The sequence below is a fragment of the Culex quinquefasciatus genome, chromosome 2 (genome assembly GCF_015732765.1).
Source record: "Culex quinquefasciatus strain JHB chromosome 2, VPISU_Cqui_1.0_pri_paternal, whole genome shotgun sequence".
NCBI lineage: Eukaryota > Metazoa > Arthropoda > Insecta > Diptera > Culicidae > Culex > Culex quinquefasciatus.
Window position 1 is genome coordinate 225,095,958 of NC_051862.1, and position 16,548 is coordinate 225,112,505.

The 16,548-nt window shown below is 36.0% G+C and overlaps 1 protein-coding gene across 5 annotated transcripts; it reads left to right on the forward strand.

The window, feature by feature from the left end:
• The first annotated feature begins 6,477 nt into the window (after positions 1-6,477).
• LOC6048349 (protein spaetzle 4) lies at positions 6,478-15,898 on the forward strand. Of its 5 annotated transcripts, none has more exons than XM_038251748.1 (5): positions 6,478-6,604; positions 6,859-7,068; positions 7,129-7,233; positions 14,170-15,206; positions 15,402-15,898. In XM_038251748.1, the coding sequence occupies exons 3-5, from the start codon at positions 7,207-7,209 to the stop codon at positions 15,826-15,828; spliced, it is 1,491 nt and encodes a 496-aa protein (XP_038107676.1). In that variant the 5' UTR covers positions 6,478-6,604; positions 6,859-7,068; positions 7,129-7,206; the 3' UTR covers positions 15,829-15,898. The 5 variants fall into 5 exon arrangements, with proteins under 5 accessions (XP_038107676.1, XP_038107675.1, XP_038107672.1 ...); XM_038251747.1 differs by having other exon boundaries at positions 6,536-6,675; XM_038251745.1 differs by lacking the exon at positions 6,478-6,604 and adding an exon at positions 6,659-6,806.
• Positions 15,899-16,548: the final 650 nt, after the last annotated feature.

A 16,548-nucleotide genomic window follows, 5' to 3' on the forward strand; every position in this document is an offset into this window, starting at 1 on the left:
ATTATTAAGTAAAACCTTCTTCAAAAGCACTGCCATGTACTTACTATAATATAAAACACAGGATAAAATACAAAAAAATATTAGATCAAACATGTTGAAGCAGTTAGTCTATACAATTTGACAAATTCTGATAAAAAATCCCTATATTTTCAGCTAATTGAAAGAAGAGATCAAGCTTCGTTTTTTCCGGTGCATGTTCGGTTCACCACGCTGTCACATCACATTGCATTTGTGGTGCTGTTTTCGTAGTGTGCCATGAACAGCCTTGTTTGGATCACCTTATATCGATAGTATTAGGTAACATGGATTATTCAGCTTAAAAAAAATAGTTACATCTGCCCAGTTCCCAGGCAGATGTCGTCGTATTTTCCTATGAAAATGTGTAGGCATGCAAAACTGGATCATAAGTCATCATAAGTCATAATCCTCCTTACCTTTATTTTTTAAATTAACCCTGGCTTTAGCAAGACAACCATAACACGGCACCAGCGTGGTCAAAAACGTGATAGCACAGATTCAAAGTTCAAATGATGTGTTTTCGTATGATTTTTTTTTGTAAGTCGTGAAAGGTTTCAGTTTCAGCCAAAATGTAGATTTGTATTTTTCTACTTTAAACATGGTCAGTCAGTAAAAATAATATTTTGTTTGGGGAAAAACTCGCTTGAACCTTCGTTATGTGCTAAATAACTGTACGGTGTTGTAATATTCAAGACACGGTTTGCCGGGAAGGCCCCACAACGGGATTGAAAATCGGAAAACTGACCTTCTCAATTTGGGGAAAAGCGTGTTTTTCCATCAGGCATCTGATATTGACTCATCTAGGGTTCTTTAAGGCTAGGCGTTTTTCAATATTGCGACTTTGTCTAACAAACAGACGCAATGCTTAGATTTTCTGCCAACATTTTACCTGATCCAAACACCCAAATATTGTAGATGCCTGCCTGTATGAAAATACTTCAAAGTAGCATAGAATGGAAGAAAGCAAACGTCCTAATAAGATCTGTGAAACAGAGTGCTCGGGACTACCTCTAAAAAACTCTTCATCTGCACTGTAAGGTAAAACAGAGCCCCAGCTCTGTATGTAAAGGGCATAACCGGCACAGCAACAAGTAAACTAATATATTTTATTGCTAATAAATCCCTTCAGAGATACACATTTTCGAGCTCTAATGACCGGCCCGCAAAATTGTATGGACATAGTTTCATCCAAATAAGACAAAAAACAATGAAAAGTCGATTTGGAAAAAAACGTTAAGAACTACTCATGTATCGTCGCTGTCGTACTCACTTGTCGAACATGCATTTTGGGTCAAATTGCTTTTTGTGCAGCCTCACCTGTTGACCTTCTTAGATCCCCAAAATTCGATTTCAATCCTGAGATATTTAACAACAACCGCAAAAACTCCGAGCATTGTTGTCGCTCTTCTAAGAACGAAGTTTCAATCGTGTCGTCCTAACTTGACACACCCTGAAAATTGATGAAAGTGCAACAACTGGCCCAAGGGATTTCAGGTCCGAACGCGTTTGACACAGGTACAAGCTCGACTACCGTAAACTGGGAAAATGCACAGAATGGCCAACCAAACAAAACGTGTTTGTTATTGTTTAGGGTATTTTAACCATTAGTGGACCCCCTAGGTGAGCCGAAGCACATTTTTCACAAATATTCAATATTTTAAGCACTTTTTCATAACCCTTTGTACAAATAATGGAATCTGGAGTGTTTTGAACAATTTTGAGTATTTGTTTCATCAGTTTTTTGTTTTTGAGCTGAAAAATAGCCATTTAAAAAAAAAGATTTTTTGCCTATTATGGACCCCCTTTTCCTATAGTGGACCCGGGTCCATAATCCGATTGTGGACCTGGGTCCACTTTAGGCAAACTGTTATTTTTATACCAAATTTAACCGATATTTGATGTTTTGATGCATGGTGTAGGTCTAATGATAGATATAATGAATAAAGGATGGATTTTGGTCACTTTTCATCATGAACAAATATGTGTTGTAAACAAATTTGGCTTCAAGCAACAAAACAACCTAACAGACATTTAAACACATTTATTTCCGAAAAAGTTCAGAGAAAACGTTTCAAAAAACACTGTAAACATACAAATAATTCGAAAAAAGTAATCTTGATGCATTTTTTTTCCATATTAATTACATAAATGATTGACCGAAACTAAACAAAAGATTTGTTTACAGTTGCTGATAAAACCACGCATGTTTATTTAAAAATAATGTTTCGTTATTGATTTATTATTCTAAAATATCATTCCAAACTGCAACTATTATGCTTCAGTTAAGTACCATTAACTAAAGTTTTGATTAATTATAAATTCTTTCGGCTTCAGCATATTTTGTAGTTTTAACATGAAAACAGCTATATTTATACTCATAATTGAAAAAAATATGCGTTTATGTTGATTACAACAAGCATTTATTGTATGTTTCAGAGAAACTTTTGCTTTAATACACATTTTTATTTATTTTTGTAATTAAAATTAACAGGAGTCCACTTTTGGAAAAGTTTGGATTTTCGTTGTCCTATATTGGACCCCTCTATTTTTTGCTCGAAAATTAGCAGTTCTTCGCTTTATTTTAGTAAAGTTCCTTAAACTTACATTATTTCGACCTGCTGAAGCTGAATAATCAGTCAAAAAATGATTAGATAGTTGATTTAATCATAAAATATAAATGCAGTTTTGTTGTGAAAATGCTAGTGGCCATGGCTGATTTCAGATGTCGAACTCAAAACACTTATTTTGGCTGAAAGGACACGACAATGTCAGCCAACATTGTTTTAAATGATGCTGAACATGCCAAATAAAAGATTTGTAGACAACAACACGCTTGAAATTGCGATTTTATTGAATTTTTCATCAAAAACCCTTCAGAGAGTCCACTATAGTAAAAATGTCCACTAATGGATAACGTACCCTACATTGCGTGCTCTTGTTTTTGTTTATTCTAGGTCAAACATTAAAATGCGTTTTTTTTTCTCGAAACGTCAAAGAGCGACAAACGAAGATATGTAACCCATTAAACTTTCAAAAGTGTTAAAAAAAATTTTAACGGGAAGGTCTAGTATCCAGAATGCATAAAATTGGCAACTGAAAAAGCGCTTCCCTAACTCGGATATGGAAATTTATAAAGTTTTAACCATAAGTAATGCATGTGAGTATGGTTTTTGGATCGCAAAGAATATTTTTAATACCCAGAAACATCAAATCAAACTGTTCGCGCTACAGCCTTACCTTGGCGTTCTCTATTGAGAGATTACTACCGTAAACTGGGGTAACATTGATAGCCCCAGGTGACTTTGATAGGTTTTTCAAATGCTCGTCAAATTCATAGCTCAAAATTTTTGAGAATTTTGAGTGTATTAGCACTGAGGGCTACCTTATTATCGAACATATATGAGCAGTTCTCTAGGATTTCGGTCATTCGATTTTTTTTGTATTTTTTAATCCGACTGAAACTTTTTTGGTGCCTTCGGTATGCCCAAAGAAGCCATTTTGCATCATTAGTTTGTCCATATAATTTTCCATACAAATTCGGCAGCTGTCCATACAAAAATGATGTATGAAAATTCAAAAATCTGTATCTTTTGAAGGAATTTTTGATCGATTTGGTGTCTTCGGCAAAGTTGTAGGTATGGATACGGACTACACTGGAAAAAAATAATACGGTAAAAAAATTTGGTGATTTTTATTTAACTTTTATCACTAAAACTTGATTTACAAAAAACACTATTTTTAATTTTTTTATTTTTGATATGTTTTAGAAGGCATAAAATGCCAACTTTCAGAAATTTCAGGTTGTGCAAAATCACTGACCGAGTTATGAATTTTTAATCAATACTGATTTTTCAAAAATCGAAATTTTGGTCGTAAAAATTTTCAACTTCATTTTCGATGTAAAATCAAATTTGCAATCAAAAAGTACTTTACTGAAATTTTGATAAAGTGCACCGTTTTTAAGTTATAGCCATATTTAAGTGACTTTTTGAAAATAGTCGCAGTTTTCATTTTTAAATTAGTGCACATGTTTGCCCAGTTTTGAAAAAATATTTTGAAAAGCTGAGAAAATTCTCTATATTTTGCTTATTTGGACTTTGTTGATACGACCTTTAGTTGCTGAGATATTGCAATGCAAAGGTTTAAAAACAGGAAAATTGATGTTTTCTAAGTTTCACCCAAACAACCCACCATTTTCTATCGTCAATATCTCAGCAACTAATGGTCCGATTTTCAATGTTAATATATGAAACATTTGTGAAATTTTTCGATCTCTTCGAAAAAAATATTTTTGGAATTTTCAAATCAAGACTAACATTTCACAAAGGCCAAACATTCAATATTACGCCCTTTTAAAATGTTTGTCTTGATTTGAAAATTCCAAAAATATTTTTTTCGAAAAGATCGGAAAATTTCACAATTGTTTCATATATTAACATTGAAAATCGGACCATTAGTTGCTGAGATATTGACGATAGAAAATGGTGGGTTGTTTGGGTGAAACTTAGAAAACATCAATTTTCCTGTTTTTAAACCTTTGCATTGCAATATCTCAGCAACTAAAGGTCGTATCAACATAGTCCGAATAAGCAAAATATAGAGAATTTTCTCAGCTTTTCAAAAATATTTTTCAAAACTGGGCAAACATGTGCACTAATTTAAAAATGAAAACTGCGACTATTTTCAAAAAGTCACTTAAATATGGCTATAACTTGAAAACGGTGCACTTTATCAAAATTTTAGTAAAGTACTTTTGATTGCAAATTTGATTTTACATCGAAAAATGAAATTGAAAATTTTTACGACCAAAATTTCGATTTTTGAAAAATCAGTATTGATTAAAAAATTCATAACTCGGTCAGTGATTTTTGCACAACCTGAAATTTCTGAAAAGTTGGCATTTTATGTCTTCTAAAACATATCAAAAATAAAAAATTAAAATAGTGTTTTTTGTAAATCAAGTTTTAGTGATAAAAGTTAAATAAAAAATCACCAAATTTTTTTACCGTGTATTATTTTTCCAGTGTAGTCCGTATCCATACCTACAACTTTGCCGAAGACACCAAATCGATCAAAAATTCCTTCAAAAGATACAGATTTTGAATTTTCATACATCATTTTTGTATGGACAGCTGCCGAATTTGTATGGAAAATTATATGGACAAACTAATGATGCAAAATGGCTTCTTTGGGCATACCGAAGGCACCAAAAAAGTTTCAGCCGGATTAAAAAATACAAAAATTAAAATTGAAGAAAAAAGACCGATTTCGTAGAGAATTGCTCATATGCAAAAATGTGACTGTTATATTGGATGTATCCAATTTAGTGGCCAAATCAAATTTCTATCAATGTAACCCGGGCTATCAATCTCACCCCAGTTTACGGGCATGAGCATGAGCATGGTTGACTGCCAATTAGCTGCTACTCCGTTATTGACGGATCAGCTGAAGTTACACAATGAACCAACAGATGAGTAGTGGGAGCTAATCATCCTCACTGTATAACCCCTGAAGATCTCTGTTTTAAGTCACGACGACGCGAAGCCTTCTATCAATAAATTCAAGAAACTTCATTACTTTCTCGCGGATTCTCGCGCGTCGATTTTCCAACCAATCTCCCCCTACGAACACCACACGACTGAGGGCCAAACTCCCAAGGCCACAACGCGACACATTCCTTCAATGAATTTCAGAATCTTCTAGCACTTTCTCGCGGATTCCCGCGCGTCGTTTTTTCAACCGATCTCCCCCACGAACACCACCCCAGTTTACGGTACTCGAAAATAGGTGTATGTTTTACATGTATGTTTTACAACGAAAAAAACAACCCATCGATTGAATTTACACCTCTATATTATCGCGTCAATCGGATAAACAAATTGCTAGCTTGGATTGAACAGCTAGCATGAGGCGCTCGCGAGCGCTCGCAGCGAGAGCGAAAACGCAAACGAAAACGCGAGAGCGAACAAGGAGAGGAAAGTACTACAAGCTCTTTCCCTCGCTCACGAGCGAGCCTAGCTTCCCTTCTTCTCGCTCGAATTCCAACACTGTCATATAAGAGTTGGTTTGACCATTTTTTTCTCTATTTAATGCAGCAGGAAATTTCGTTTTTTACAAGCAGATGTTTAAATGTAAATAATAATAATAATAATGATATACCTAGAAGTACGGCTACAAAAGCAATGCGACAAAACGTGATGTACTGTCCGATTTGGTTTGCAGCTCGAGTTACTAAGTGAGAAGGAGGGATTAATTTTGGCTTGTTTTGTCCAAAATAAAAAATATCAATAAAAAAAAACCTCAGCGAACTCACCCGGTGGCGTGCCTTCCGATCAACAAAACTATTTTAATTTGAAACAGATTAATATTGTTTCGTCTCTAAGCTGCTGCTAGCTGAATTGATCAGACGTTTTCACTTTTCTACCTATCATTCGAGCACGCACGCCAAATAGCGATTACGTTCGCAAAGTGCAGCGAGCAACGATCAGCTCCGACAGATTGACGGCAAAGCGAGAGCGCTACTACTGACCTACTAAAAAACTTCTCCAGTATATCGTCTTTCTCCCGCCTCACACAGTTCCAAGTTGTCAGTATCAACATTTTGTCTTGTACAACAGTTAATTTTGAACGTCCAAGGGGAGCATACGTTTACTTACAGTAGAGTTTTATTTTACACGTTAATATTTTATATAAATGCTGTAGAGATTTAAAAATCAATTAGTGTCAAAGTGTCTAGATTGCAAAACGTTTCTACACATCTAACAGATGCACCGATTATTCATTTACAAGTCATTAATATTAGAATTAAAATATTTGTTGTTATCAAAATCATTATTGCAGAACTACACGTGCCCACGCTTGTGCAATCACTATATATACTTGTGCTCTACGTCCAAATGATTGGACTGAAAAGGTGTGAATAGAAAGCAACGCTATGCGAGCAGTTTATGAAATGAAATGAAAAGGAGAAAGTTGAAAGTGTGCATCTTTATGGTAAACAGTTTCATATGGGAGATGCAGTAGTTTGGCTTACGAATCTGACTTATTTTGGTAAATTAATGCCTTTGCTAAAGTGAACTATACGTGAACTAAGTGTACCTTTGGTTACAGGTGCATTTATTATGAAATGAATGTCATATTTTACAACTGAAGCCCTTTTTCTCATGATTAAGACAAACTAGTAAGGATATGAAAAGTCAGCCTCGTAACGATTTGGTAAGTTAATCCTTCTTTAAGAAAAAACAATTAGTGTCGTTAAGTCCCGGTATATTTAACATGTACTTGCTCATGAGGTTTGTTTGCATATAACCGATAAACCACGTGCTTGAAATATCGATGAACAATGAATACAAAAAGTTTGACATGCATCTGAAGGTAACTTTTACCGCACAGTAGCCTATCATTTAGAAGGAACAAATAAACATACGCTATGGTCCTGTTTCAAAAATTATTTGCAAATTCAGCTATAATGTAATCAAGTAGGGGAGATGGGGGTAAGACGGCCACCCTAAGAGAGAAGTCTAATAAAATTTACACAACAGATTATTTTGATCTCAAATTACGTACATATTGTTCTACTACTAGTCCATTATAGAAATGACATAAATTAGCTGGTCTAAAAACCAATTTTCAAAACTATTCAGCAATTTTAAAAAAATAATTGAAATCGTATATATATATGAAATACGCGGGGTAAGACGGCCACCCATGTGGGGTAAGACGACCAGTGCTATAAATTAACTTGATAACTTTGCTAAATCCACCCAAACACCTACATGGTTGGTTCAACAGACTTCTCTGAACATCATAACTATTTTGGTTGAAAAAATCAGGTTTCAAATGTGAAGAAAAATGCTGTTTAAAAGATTTCATATTTTGGCTCAGTGAATTTCCTATTATTGCGACCACATTTTATGAAAAACTATGAATTTTTACTACAAAACAAACACAATGTGATACAAAAAAATTAGTCTGTGTATTTCGATTAGAATAAGTAAATCAAAATTATGTAAACAATATTAAATAAGCGATTTTTATGAAAAGTTTGATAGGATGTCATACTATTCAATGAGTTTTGCTATATCACAGTAAAGAATGTTGTCGAAACGGTAACTAACAGCATTTTGATTAAAAATTGATAGTTTTATTGAAAATGCTTTTCCTTTATCTACAAATATGTCTTAATAGTCAAAAACCGTCAAAAATATAACCTATTAGAGTGTAACAAAAATGACTTTTTGGCGGGCATTCAAGGGTTTGTTCCGGTGGGCATACTAAGCCTAAATCCAAAATATGAGCTTGATTGGACGTAACAGGAGCTGGCGCTCCGCCTTTCAATTTTAAATGGGATTTAACCCGTAATAAAAGATTTTTTCAAAAATGTCACTTTTTGAGGCATTTTGGCCACTGAAGCGTTTATTTTCAACATCATTGGCGTGTAGGCCAGATCCTTGCGCATCTTTAGTATATATAACATTGACATTTGGAGCATCCTGGAGCTCGGTACAGGCCTTCAAAGTTTGGCATTTTTTCGAAAAATCGGTCCCGGCAAAAAAGATATGCGTCGCGCCTCGCGACGCCCTAGACGCTATTTGATTTTGCCGGGGCCGATTTTTCGAAAAAATGCCAAACTTTGAAGGTCTGTACCGAGCTCCAGGGTGCTCCAAATTTCAATGTTATATATACCAATGTTATATATACCAAAAGATGCGCAAGGATCTGGCCTACACGCCAATGATGTTGAAAATAAACGCTTCAGTGGCCAAAATGCCTCAAAAAGTGACATTTTTGAAAAAATCTTTTTTTACGGGTTAAATCCCATTTAAAATTGAAAGGCGGAGCGCCAGCTCCTGTTACGTCCAATCAAGCTCATATTTTGGATTTAGGCTTAGTATGCCCACCGGAACAAACCCTTGAATGCTCGCCAAAAAGTAATTTTTGTTACATCCTAATAACCTATATCAAATAAAATCTACAAATTATGGGTGGCCGTCTTACCCCCGGAGGAGATGGCCGTCTTGCCCCCAAAAAAAATATTTTTTTAAACATGTTTTGTAAACAGTTCATCGCATTTTTTGAACTTTTTCGAGGGACATAATCTAGGGAAAACTTCAATTTAACGTGAAAAAATATTTGAAGACAGGAAAACATATTGTTATTTAACAAAAATGCCTAAGTTGTAATTCATCAAAATTACATCCAGTTTCGAGCTCAAAAATTATTTGTTTATTTTGAGCTATTTTTATACTGTTTCAAGCAATATTTCTGGCAAAGGTGACTCCATATGCATTATTTAGCATGAGGAACAGTATTGCTAAACATTTTAGTAATATTCATTAGTATACTTATTAAAACAGTGGGGTGGCCGTCTTACCCCGCCTGGCCGTCTTACCCCCAGCTCCCCTACTCCGAGAAAGAGTTTCTTCACCAAATCTTCGTCAAGACAATCTCCCTTTAGAGTGTAATATTGGCCATTTCTGAACAATTTTTTATTCCATTTCAAATTAAAGAAGATTTGTAATCGATACAGATTATTGAGACTTCAAAAAAAAATTGAAACTTTTTCTCGCTGGTTCTCGACCATAACCCAACCAACCTGGACCATTCTTTTTTTTCAAGTGTATGGTATGGACATCTAGAGGAATCTGAAACTCCGGGTCTAATTCAATAATCGCAAGATTAGTTTTTTTTTTATCAAATGCGTTGCGCAAATATAAGCTGAATAAACATTGATTGGTGGTAATCAGACATGCATCCGCTCTAACACCTCTTTTAAATACACTCAAACCCCGATGGTTTGACACCAACTGTTGTCAAACTAACGGGGTCACGTTTTAGTTTGACACCCCTTTTACACGGAGTTCACACACACACTACCAAACGTTTGTTTTGATGGTGTGCGTGAGCGCCGTGTCAAAAGTGACAGTTCGTCACTTTTTAGTTTGACTTTGACCAACCAATAAACTAAAAAAGTGTAAAACGAAAAAGTGACCAACCACCGGGGATTGAGTGTATATATTTTCATTTCAATTTACTATTTGTGGATCCTCAATTCAGAACCATTATTGACAGTCATTGCCCCAAAAGTAATGGACACCTTCTGCGGCCTTAAGAGATCTTGTTTGACATTTTGCGTAGATGATTCCCAGCATGTTGTGTCAGTAATTCAACTAGACTAATTACTCCTTAGCTCCAAGGACGAAAACGAAACTATTGGCACTACGCCCCCCGGGGCATGGCCTTCCTCTAACGTGGGATTTCTGCTCCAGCGCCTCTGACGAGACAGGAGAAACCGGGACCGACGTTTTACTTCACCATCCGATAGAAGCTCAGTGGATAAGGCGGGAATCGAACCCGCGTCTCATAGCATCATCGGGATCGGCAGCCGAAGCCGCTACCCCTGCGCCACGAGCTCCAAGGACACGGAAAGATTATATTGAAATCCAAAAGAGATATAGGGAAAAGAATGTTAGGTGCACTCAAAGAACTTTTAAGAAGTTTATCTTAAGAGCTTATGACCACAGTTGCGTAAAAATATGACAAACATACATCCAAAGAACCAATGTTTTCTACACATTATTCATGATAAAAACAAGTCTTTTACAATGGGTAACAAGCATAATATTACTTTTAACGAATATGCCATCTAGAACAAGCTGAGTGCTGTTAAGCACAGTCACATAAAAATATGGATAAGTCCAATACAAGAGCTCTTAGTGCCGATGCTTGCCTGGTCGTAATAATAAGAGGACTAATAAGTCGTGCTAAGCTTATCTAAACTAACTAAGTGCTAACATAAGCATAAGCATAAGCATAAGCATAGGTGCCCACCCGCAGTTGCTACTCCGTTATTGACCAGGACCTCCAGAAGTTACATCCACGAGCCGTGGAAGATAAGTGGGTGCTATCTTTCCTCGCTTCGCAACTTCTCAAAGGCCCCTATCATGCTGATCAATACCGGCGCCGGCCACGACCAGTGGTAGGGTCACGGGGAAGTGGATGGGAATGTTAGTCCGATACTTGAGTGATAGAGACCGCCCAATCGACTGCTTCTCCGACAAAGTATCACATGAGTTTTGAGGGGGTTAGTAGATGGGTATGAGGTCAGGATTCACGAGTGGCAGTGATGTGACCATGAGCATTTTGTTTATCGGTTGAAATTTTAAATCTTAGGCAGCCGGCTGCGGAAAGATAAATAATTGATTATTTAAAAAGTTTGTTTTAATCGAACGCGTGCCAACCGAGCGGTAGTGCTATGGGCTGGACTTATCAGTATATTTTTACTGTTGGTACAATTAAGATAACGCGAGCAAATGTCAAAAATAGTAGATGAGTTAATACTAAAGCTGCCAGTTGGAATAAATTATTACGATCAACGAATATAAACGAAAAGAAAACAGGACACCACGTAACCGATTGTAATGAAATTAAAACAATAACTTAAACGAACTTAACCGGCGGCGTGCCTTCCTATCAACGATGATTTATAAATAAAGGACTTATAAATTTAAAATATAAAAAGACTCCAAAAATACGTTGCATAGTAACCGCGAAGTCCCGCTACTCACAATCGAATCCGAAAGATAGCTATCTAGAATTTTAAATATAGTATTAATTCGACCGCGATCCTCCAGAAATTCTTCGTCGGCGTGCCTTCCGATCAACGGTGATGTAAGAAGGGCTTTATTCATTAAAATGATTTTATAGCATAAGCCTTAAAACATATTCGTCGGCGTGCCTTCCGATCATCGATGATATAGAAAGGACTTAATCCAGCAATACGATTTGCTTGTCTCGAAAAAAAGAATTCGGATCGTTTCTATCGAAAACTATGTAAAGAGGACAAAAATAAACTCATTGGCCAACGAACGCGCGAACTAAAAATAAAGAAAAAGAAGAAGAAGAAGACCAATCACCCCATGCACACAAACAACGACACAAAAGAGATGAAAACAACACGAATCAGAAGAAATCCAATCACCCCATGTACACAAATAGCGACACAAAAGAGATGGAAAATAACACGAAAAACAGGACTGCGCGTCCACACAAGCACCGCACTACTGATGCCATTATTTAATTTTAATGACCAATCACCCCATGCACTCGAACAGCGACACAAAAGAGACGGAAAATAACACGAAAAACAGGACTGCGCGTCCACACAGGCACCACTACTGATGTCATTATTTAATTATAATGACCAATCACCCCATGCACTCGAACAGCGACACAAAAGAGACGGAAAATAACACGAAAAAACAGGACTGCGCGTCCACACAGGCATCGCACTACTGATGCCATTATTTAATTATAATGACCAATCACCCCATGCACTCGAACAGCGACACAAAAGAGACGGAAAATAACACGAAAAAACAGGACTGAGCGTCCACACAGGCATCGCACTCCTAAACTAACTAAGTGCTAACAATACAAAAACGTCCTTATTTCGTTGCAATGGATTCGGTTAAGCGAAACCCCCCTTAAAATTGAAAATATTGAAAGTTTGAACTACACTGATTAAATAAATAAATTATTTTAAATATGAAAATTTTCAAAGGCCAGCTATAAAAATTTTAAAAATGTAAAATAAAACTTTTCTTTTCCTGAGGGAAGAACACCCTTGAAGAGTATCGGGGCCATTTACAAAGCAGATATAGTGACAGTTTTACACAGAGTAAGCCAGAGTTATTACTGTCACTTGATTTTTGGTTCCACTTTGTGGTACATCGCAGGAACATTGGAAGCCTGCAACCAGCAAACCTTATGGAAACAAAAAAATAAAAAGACATTTCTTCGGACTGTTCGCTCTGGGTTACTCTGTGGTTTTGCCTTCCTCACCTTACTGAGGAAAGGCTATAAAATCACTCGAAAAATGAACTTCTTAATTCGACCTCGTAGACTCACCCTCACCGTATACCTATCGACTCAGAATCATGTTCTGAGCAAATGTCTGTGTGGATGTGTGTAGGTGGGTGGACAAAAAAATTGTCACTCGATTATCTCCGGACTGGATGAGCGGATTTTGACCGTATTAGTCTCATTCGATCCGTCTTGGGGTTCCATAGGTCTCTATTTAAAATCAGCAAGTTTAGTTAAGTACTTCAAAAGTTATGCTAAAAAACGATTTTGGCGTATGTCCGGAAGATTGTAAAAAGGGTGGTTTTTGCAAGAAACCCTATCATGTTATACATTAAAACAGAGAAAGATGATATTAAAAAGACCTTTCCAATGAGCTCAAAACATTGAAGATCTGACAACCCTATCAAAAGTTATTAGCACTTAAGTGTTATTTATAAACTTTTTGGAGGCCGGATCTCAGATGTTTCAGTAAAAATTATGTCCGGGTCCATCATGCAAACCATCGTTAGTTAGATAATCAAAAGACCTTTCAAATGAGCCTAAAACATCAAGGATTTGACAACCCTATCAAAAGTTATTAGCACTTAAGTGTTATTTATACACTTTTTGGAGGCCGGATCTCAGATATTTCAGTAAAACTTATGTCCGGGTCCATCATGCGACCCATCGTTAGTTAGATAATCAAAAGACCTTTCAAATGAGCCTAAAACATCAAGGATCTGACAACCCTATCAAAAGTTATTGGCACTTAAGTGTTATTTATATACTTTCTGGAGCCGGATCTAAGATATTGTGATAAAAATATTGTCTGAATCTTCCATGTGAAATTTCGTTGAATAGGTTTTTTTTATCAGACCTTGCCGATGAGCCAGAAAAATTGAAGGTCTGCGAACCCTATCAAAAGAAATCAGTAATAAAATTGATTTGTTAAACATGTTAAGGGAATGTTGCTATTTTTACTGAATGTATTGACTTTATGAATGTGAGGAAGGCACCAACCACCTAAAGGTGGATTAAGTATCGTTTTTATTATTAACTAAGATTAGCATGTTAATGATGATGAGGTGTCTTGATAAGGTCCAGTTTGTGACAATATACTACTTTTCCTTTTCTAAGCAATAGATTCCAGAAGGGAAACGATCACTACTTGTATTGGATCAAACGTGGGATTGAACTCCGCATCCACCGGTTACGAGGCCGCTATTTGTTCAATTATAAGTTTTTTTTTAAATAAAAATAACATGCTTTTTTATTTTGAAAAGAATAATAATAATTCCTATTTTTTAGGGCCTGATTCACCCATTAGTTCTAATTACTATTATACCTGTGTTGACTTCTGGTGGTTATGGGTACGACTCAGCTTCATCATGTGATCCAAATGCTTCTCGGAAAGGAAGGTCCGCACAATTACTACAATCCATTCCTTGCGATCTAAGCGTACAGGCATATTGTAATCTACCAGGATCTGCGTATCCATGGCATGCAGTAAGGAGATTCGTTCATGAAAATCAAGGATTGATGCGTAGAATGTATGGAGATGTGCGACACATATCAATTTTACAAGCAGAAATCGACAATAACGATATCGACATTGAAGATATTCATCGAACTGCAGAGAGATATTCAAGGAAAAAGGCTGGCAAAAAGATGAAACACGTGCATTCAACACAGTTTGAATACGTAAGGGAAAAAAATAACGATGTAATAACTGAACCCCATTTCAGACCCACTCAGAAAAGCTCAGCTTTTAAGTCAAAATTGAAAACATCCTCAACTACAAATCCAACCATAATCAACGCTAATATGGAATCAACAACTTTGAGCACCATAAGACCAGATTTTTTGAACATCTCTCAACCTACCACAGAAATTGGTCAAGAAAAAAAAGATCAACATAAAAATAGCAACACCACCACTAAAGTTGAAGGAGAAAAGATCGACATTGAAAAGTTATCTACAATTGCGAATCTGGAGACAAATATAGAGTTGGTTGAAAATGTTTCTACCACAACAGTCAAAACTATTGATTACACCATCGGCGTAACAGGCAGCTCGGCAATCCCGGTAGCAAAAGAAGCTGAAGAAGAAATCAATGCACAAACCAGCATTGATGCAAGTACAATATCGACAACTACAACCGATGGTGAGGAAAAGATACAGCCACAAGAACATAACATCCCCGAGATTTCCACGGACAAATTAGATGATAAATCTAATCAAATAGAGCAAAATAAAACAGAAGTTAACGCTTCTAAATCTCCAGAAGGGCTGCTTTTCCAAGATGCTGCACAAAAAGATCCACCGACAATAAACATGCGAGGAGTGTAAGTGAATTACAATTTTAATTAGCATATACCGTCAGCAGGCGTAACACTGGGTAGGGGGGTTGAGATTGGTCATACAAATTTCAGCTAATTTGTTAGACCCAATGTCACTCTTGCTGATGGTACTTTACACAAAAAAGTCATTTAAAGCCACGTTCCATTAACTTTTCAATATGTTTGTCTCTTTGACTCTAGGAACGCATGTCCTGTTAAAGAAGAAGTCGTCGCTCCCTTCTGGGCAAACAACACAAGAGGTGAAGTGTTGGCTTTACTAAATCTGTATCCATTTGAACAATATGTTCATTGGGAAAAGTGTTCTTATGAGTTCAAACAAATGTACTGCCGAGAAGGATGTCGCTGTGAGCAACAGTATAGATTACACCGTTTGCTGGCTTATGATCCCCACAATGAATGCCGAGGAATATTTTCAGATTGGTTTAGGTTTCCTTCATGTTGCATTTGTAAATGCTACGATCTGCCGTATGATTTTCGCGTAACTTCGCGAAGCCCGAGAACAATAGCAAGAGAGACAATACAGTATGCAGAAGATGAATTGCAAAATGCAATTTACGGTCATGCTACTGATGATTGGTATCGACCGAAAGACGATGATCATATCTGAAATCTTTCTATGCATTTGATGTAAATTTATAATTATGAAATACAGTCATTTTGAACTCAAACTGCACTTATTTAATAATATTTTTTCTTATCTGAGAACTGTTGTCTTTACTCATATTTTTTTATTAATAACGCACAGATACTTTTTCGGCTAATTGAAAAGTTTTAAATTCATTAATTTGTCATCATTTATGTAATACGAAGTACTATGAGGCTATGAACTCAAAATGACCTTACTTTGACCTTGCTCTTGATGATCCAGAAGGCTTTTTTATTGGATTAATTTGTTTTGTAAGTAATTTAAAAAAGAACAGTTGATAAGACTGACCAACAAAAGTTGACAAAAATGACTACGCAGTAGAGTGAAAATAAAAAAAATGGACATTAACGATACCCCTAATTCGATTCCTTAGGCAAAAATAAGTAACTGTGAAAATTTTGAGCGAAATCGGTAGGGGTTGAGGGTCGCTTTTTATCGTTGAAGTTGGTAAAAAAAATCGTTTCATACAATAACGTCTTCTTTAAATCGTTAATAAATTCTCAGGGTTAATTCGGATCATTTTGCGGTCTTCGACAAAGTTGTTAATTATAAAATTTTACATAAGAATCTTACACTTGACAATGATCCGACACGTTTAACGCCACCTTTTGGTCTTATTTCAAATGTTTGCTTTTTCCCTTATTTTTTTATTTTTGCCATACAAACTGCAACGATTTGGCT

Coding starts and splice junctions, on each gene's coding strand:
- LOC6048349 (XM_038251748.1), top strand. CDS start 7,207: ATGAAAAGTCAGCCTCGTAACGATTTG. Junction 7,234..14,169: donor GTCAGCCTCGTAACGATTTG/GTAAGTTAATCC, acceptor CCTATTTTTTAG/GGCCTGATTCACCCATTAGT. Junction 15,207..15,401: donor ACAATAAACATGCGAGGAGT/GTAAGTGAATTA, acceptor CTTTGACTCTAG/GAACGCATGTCCTGTTAAAG.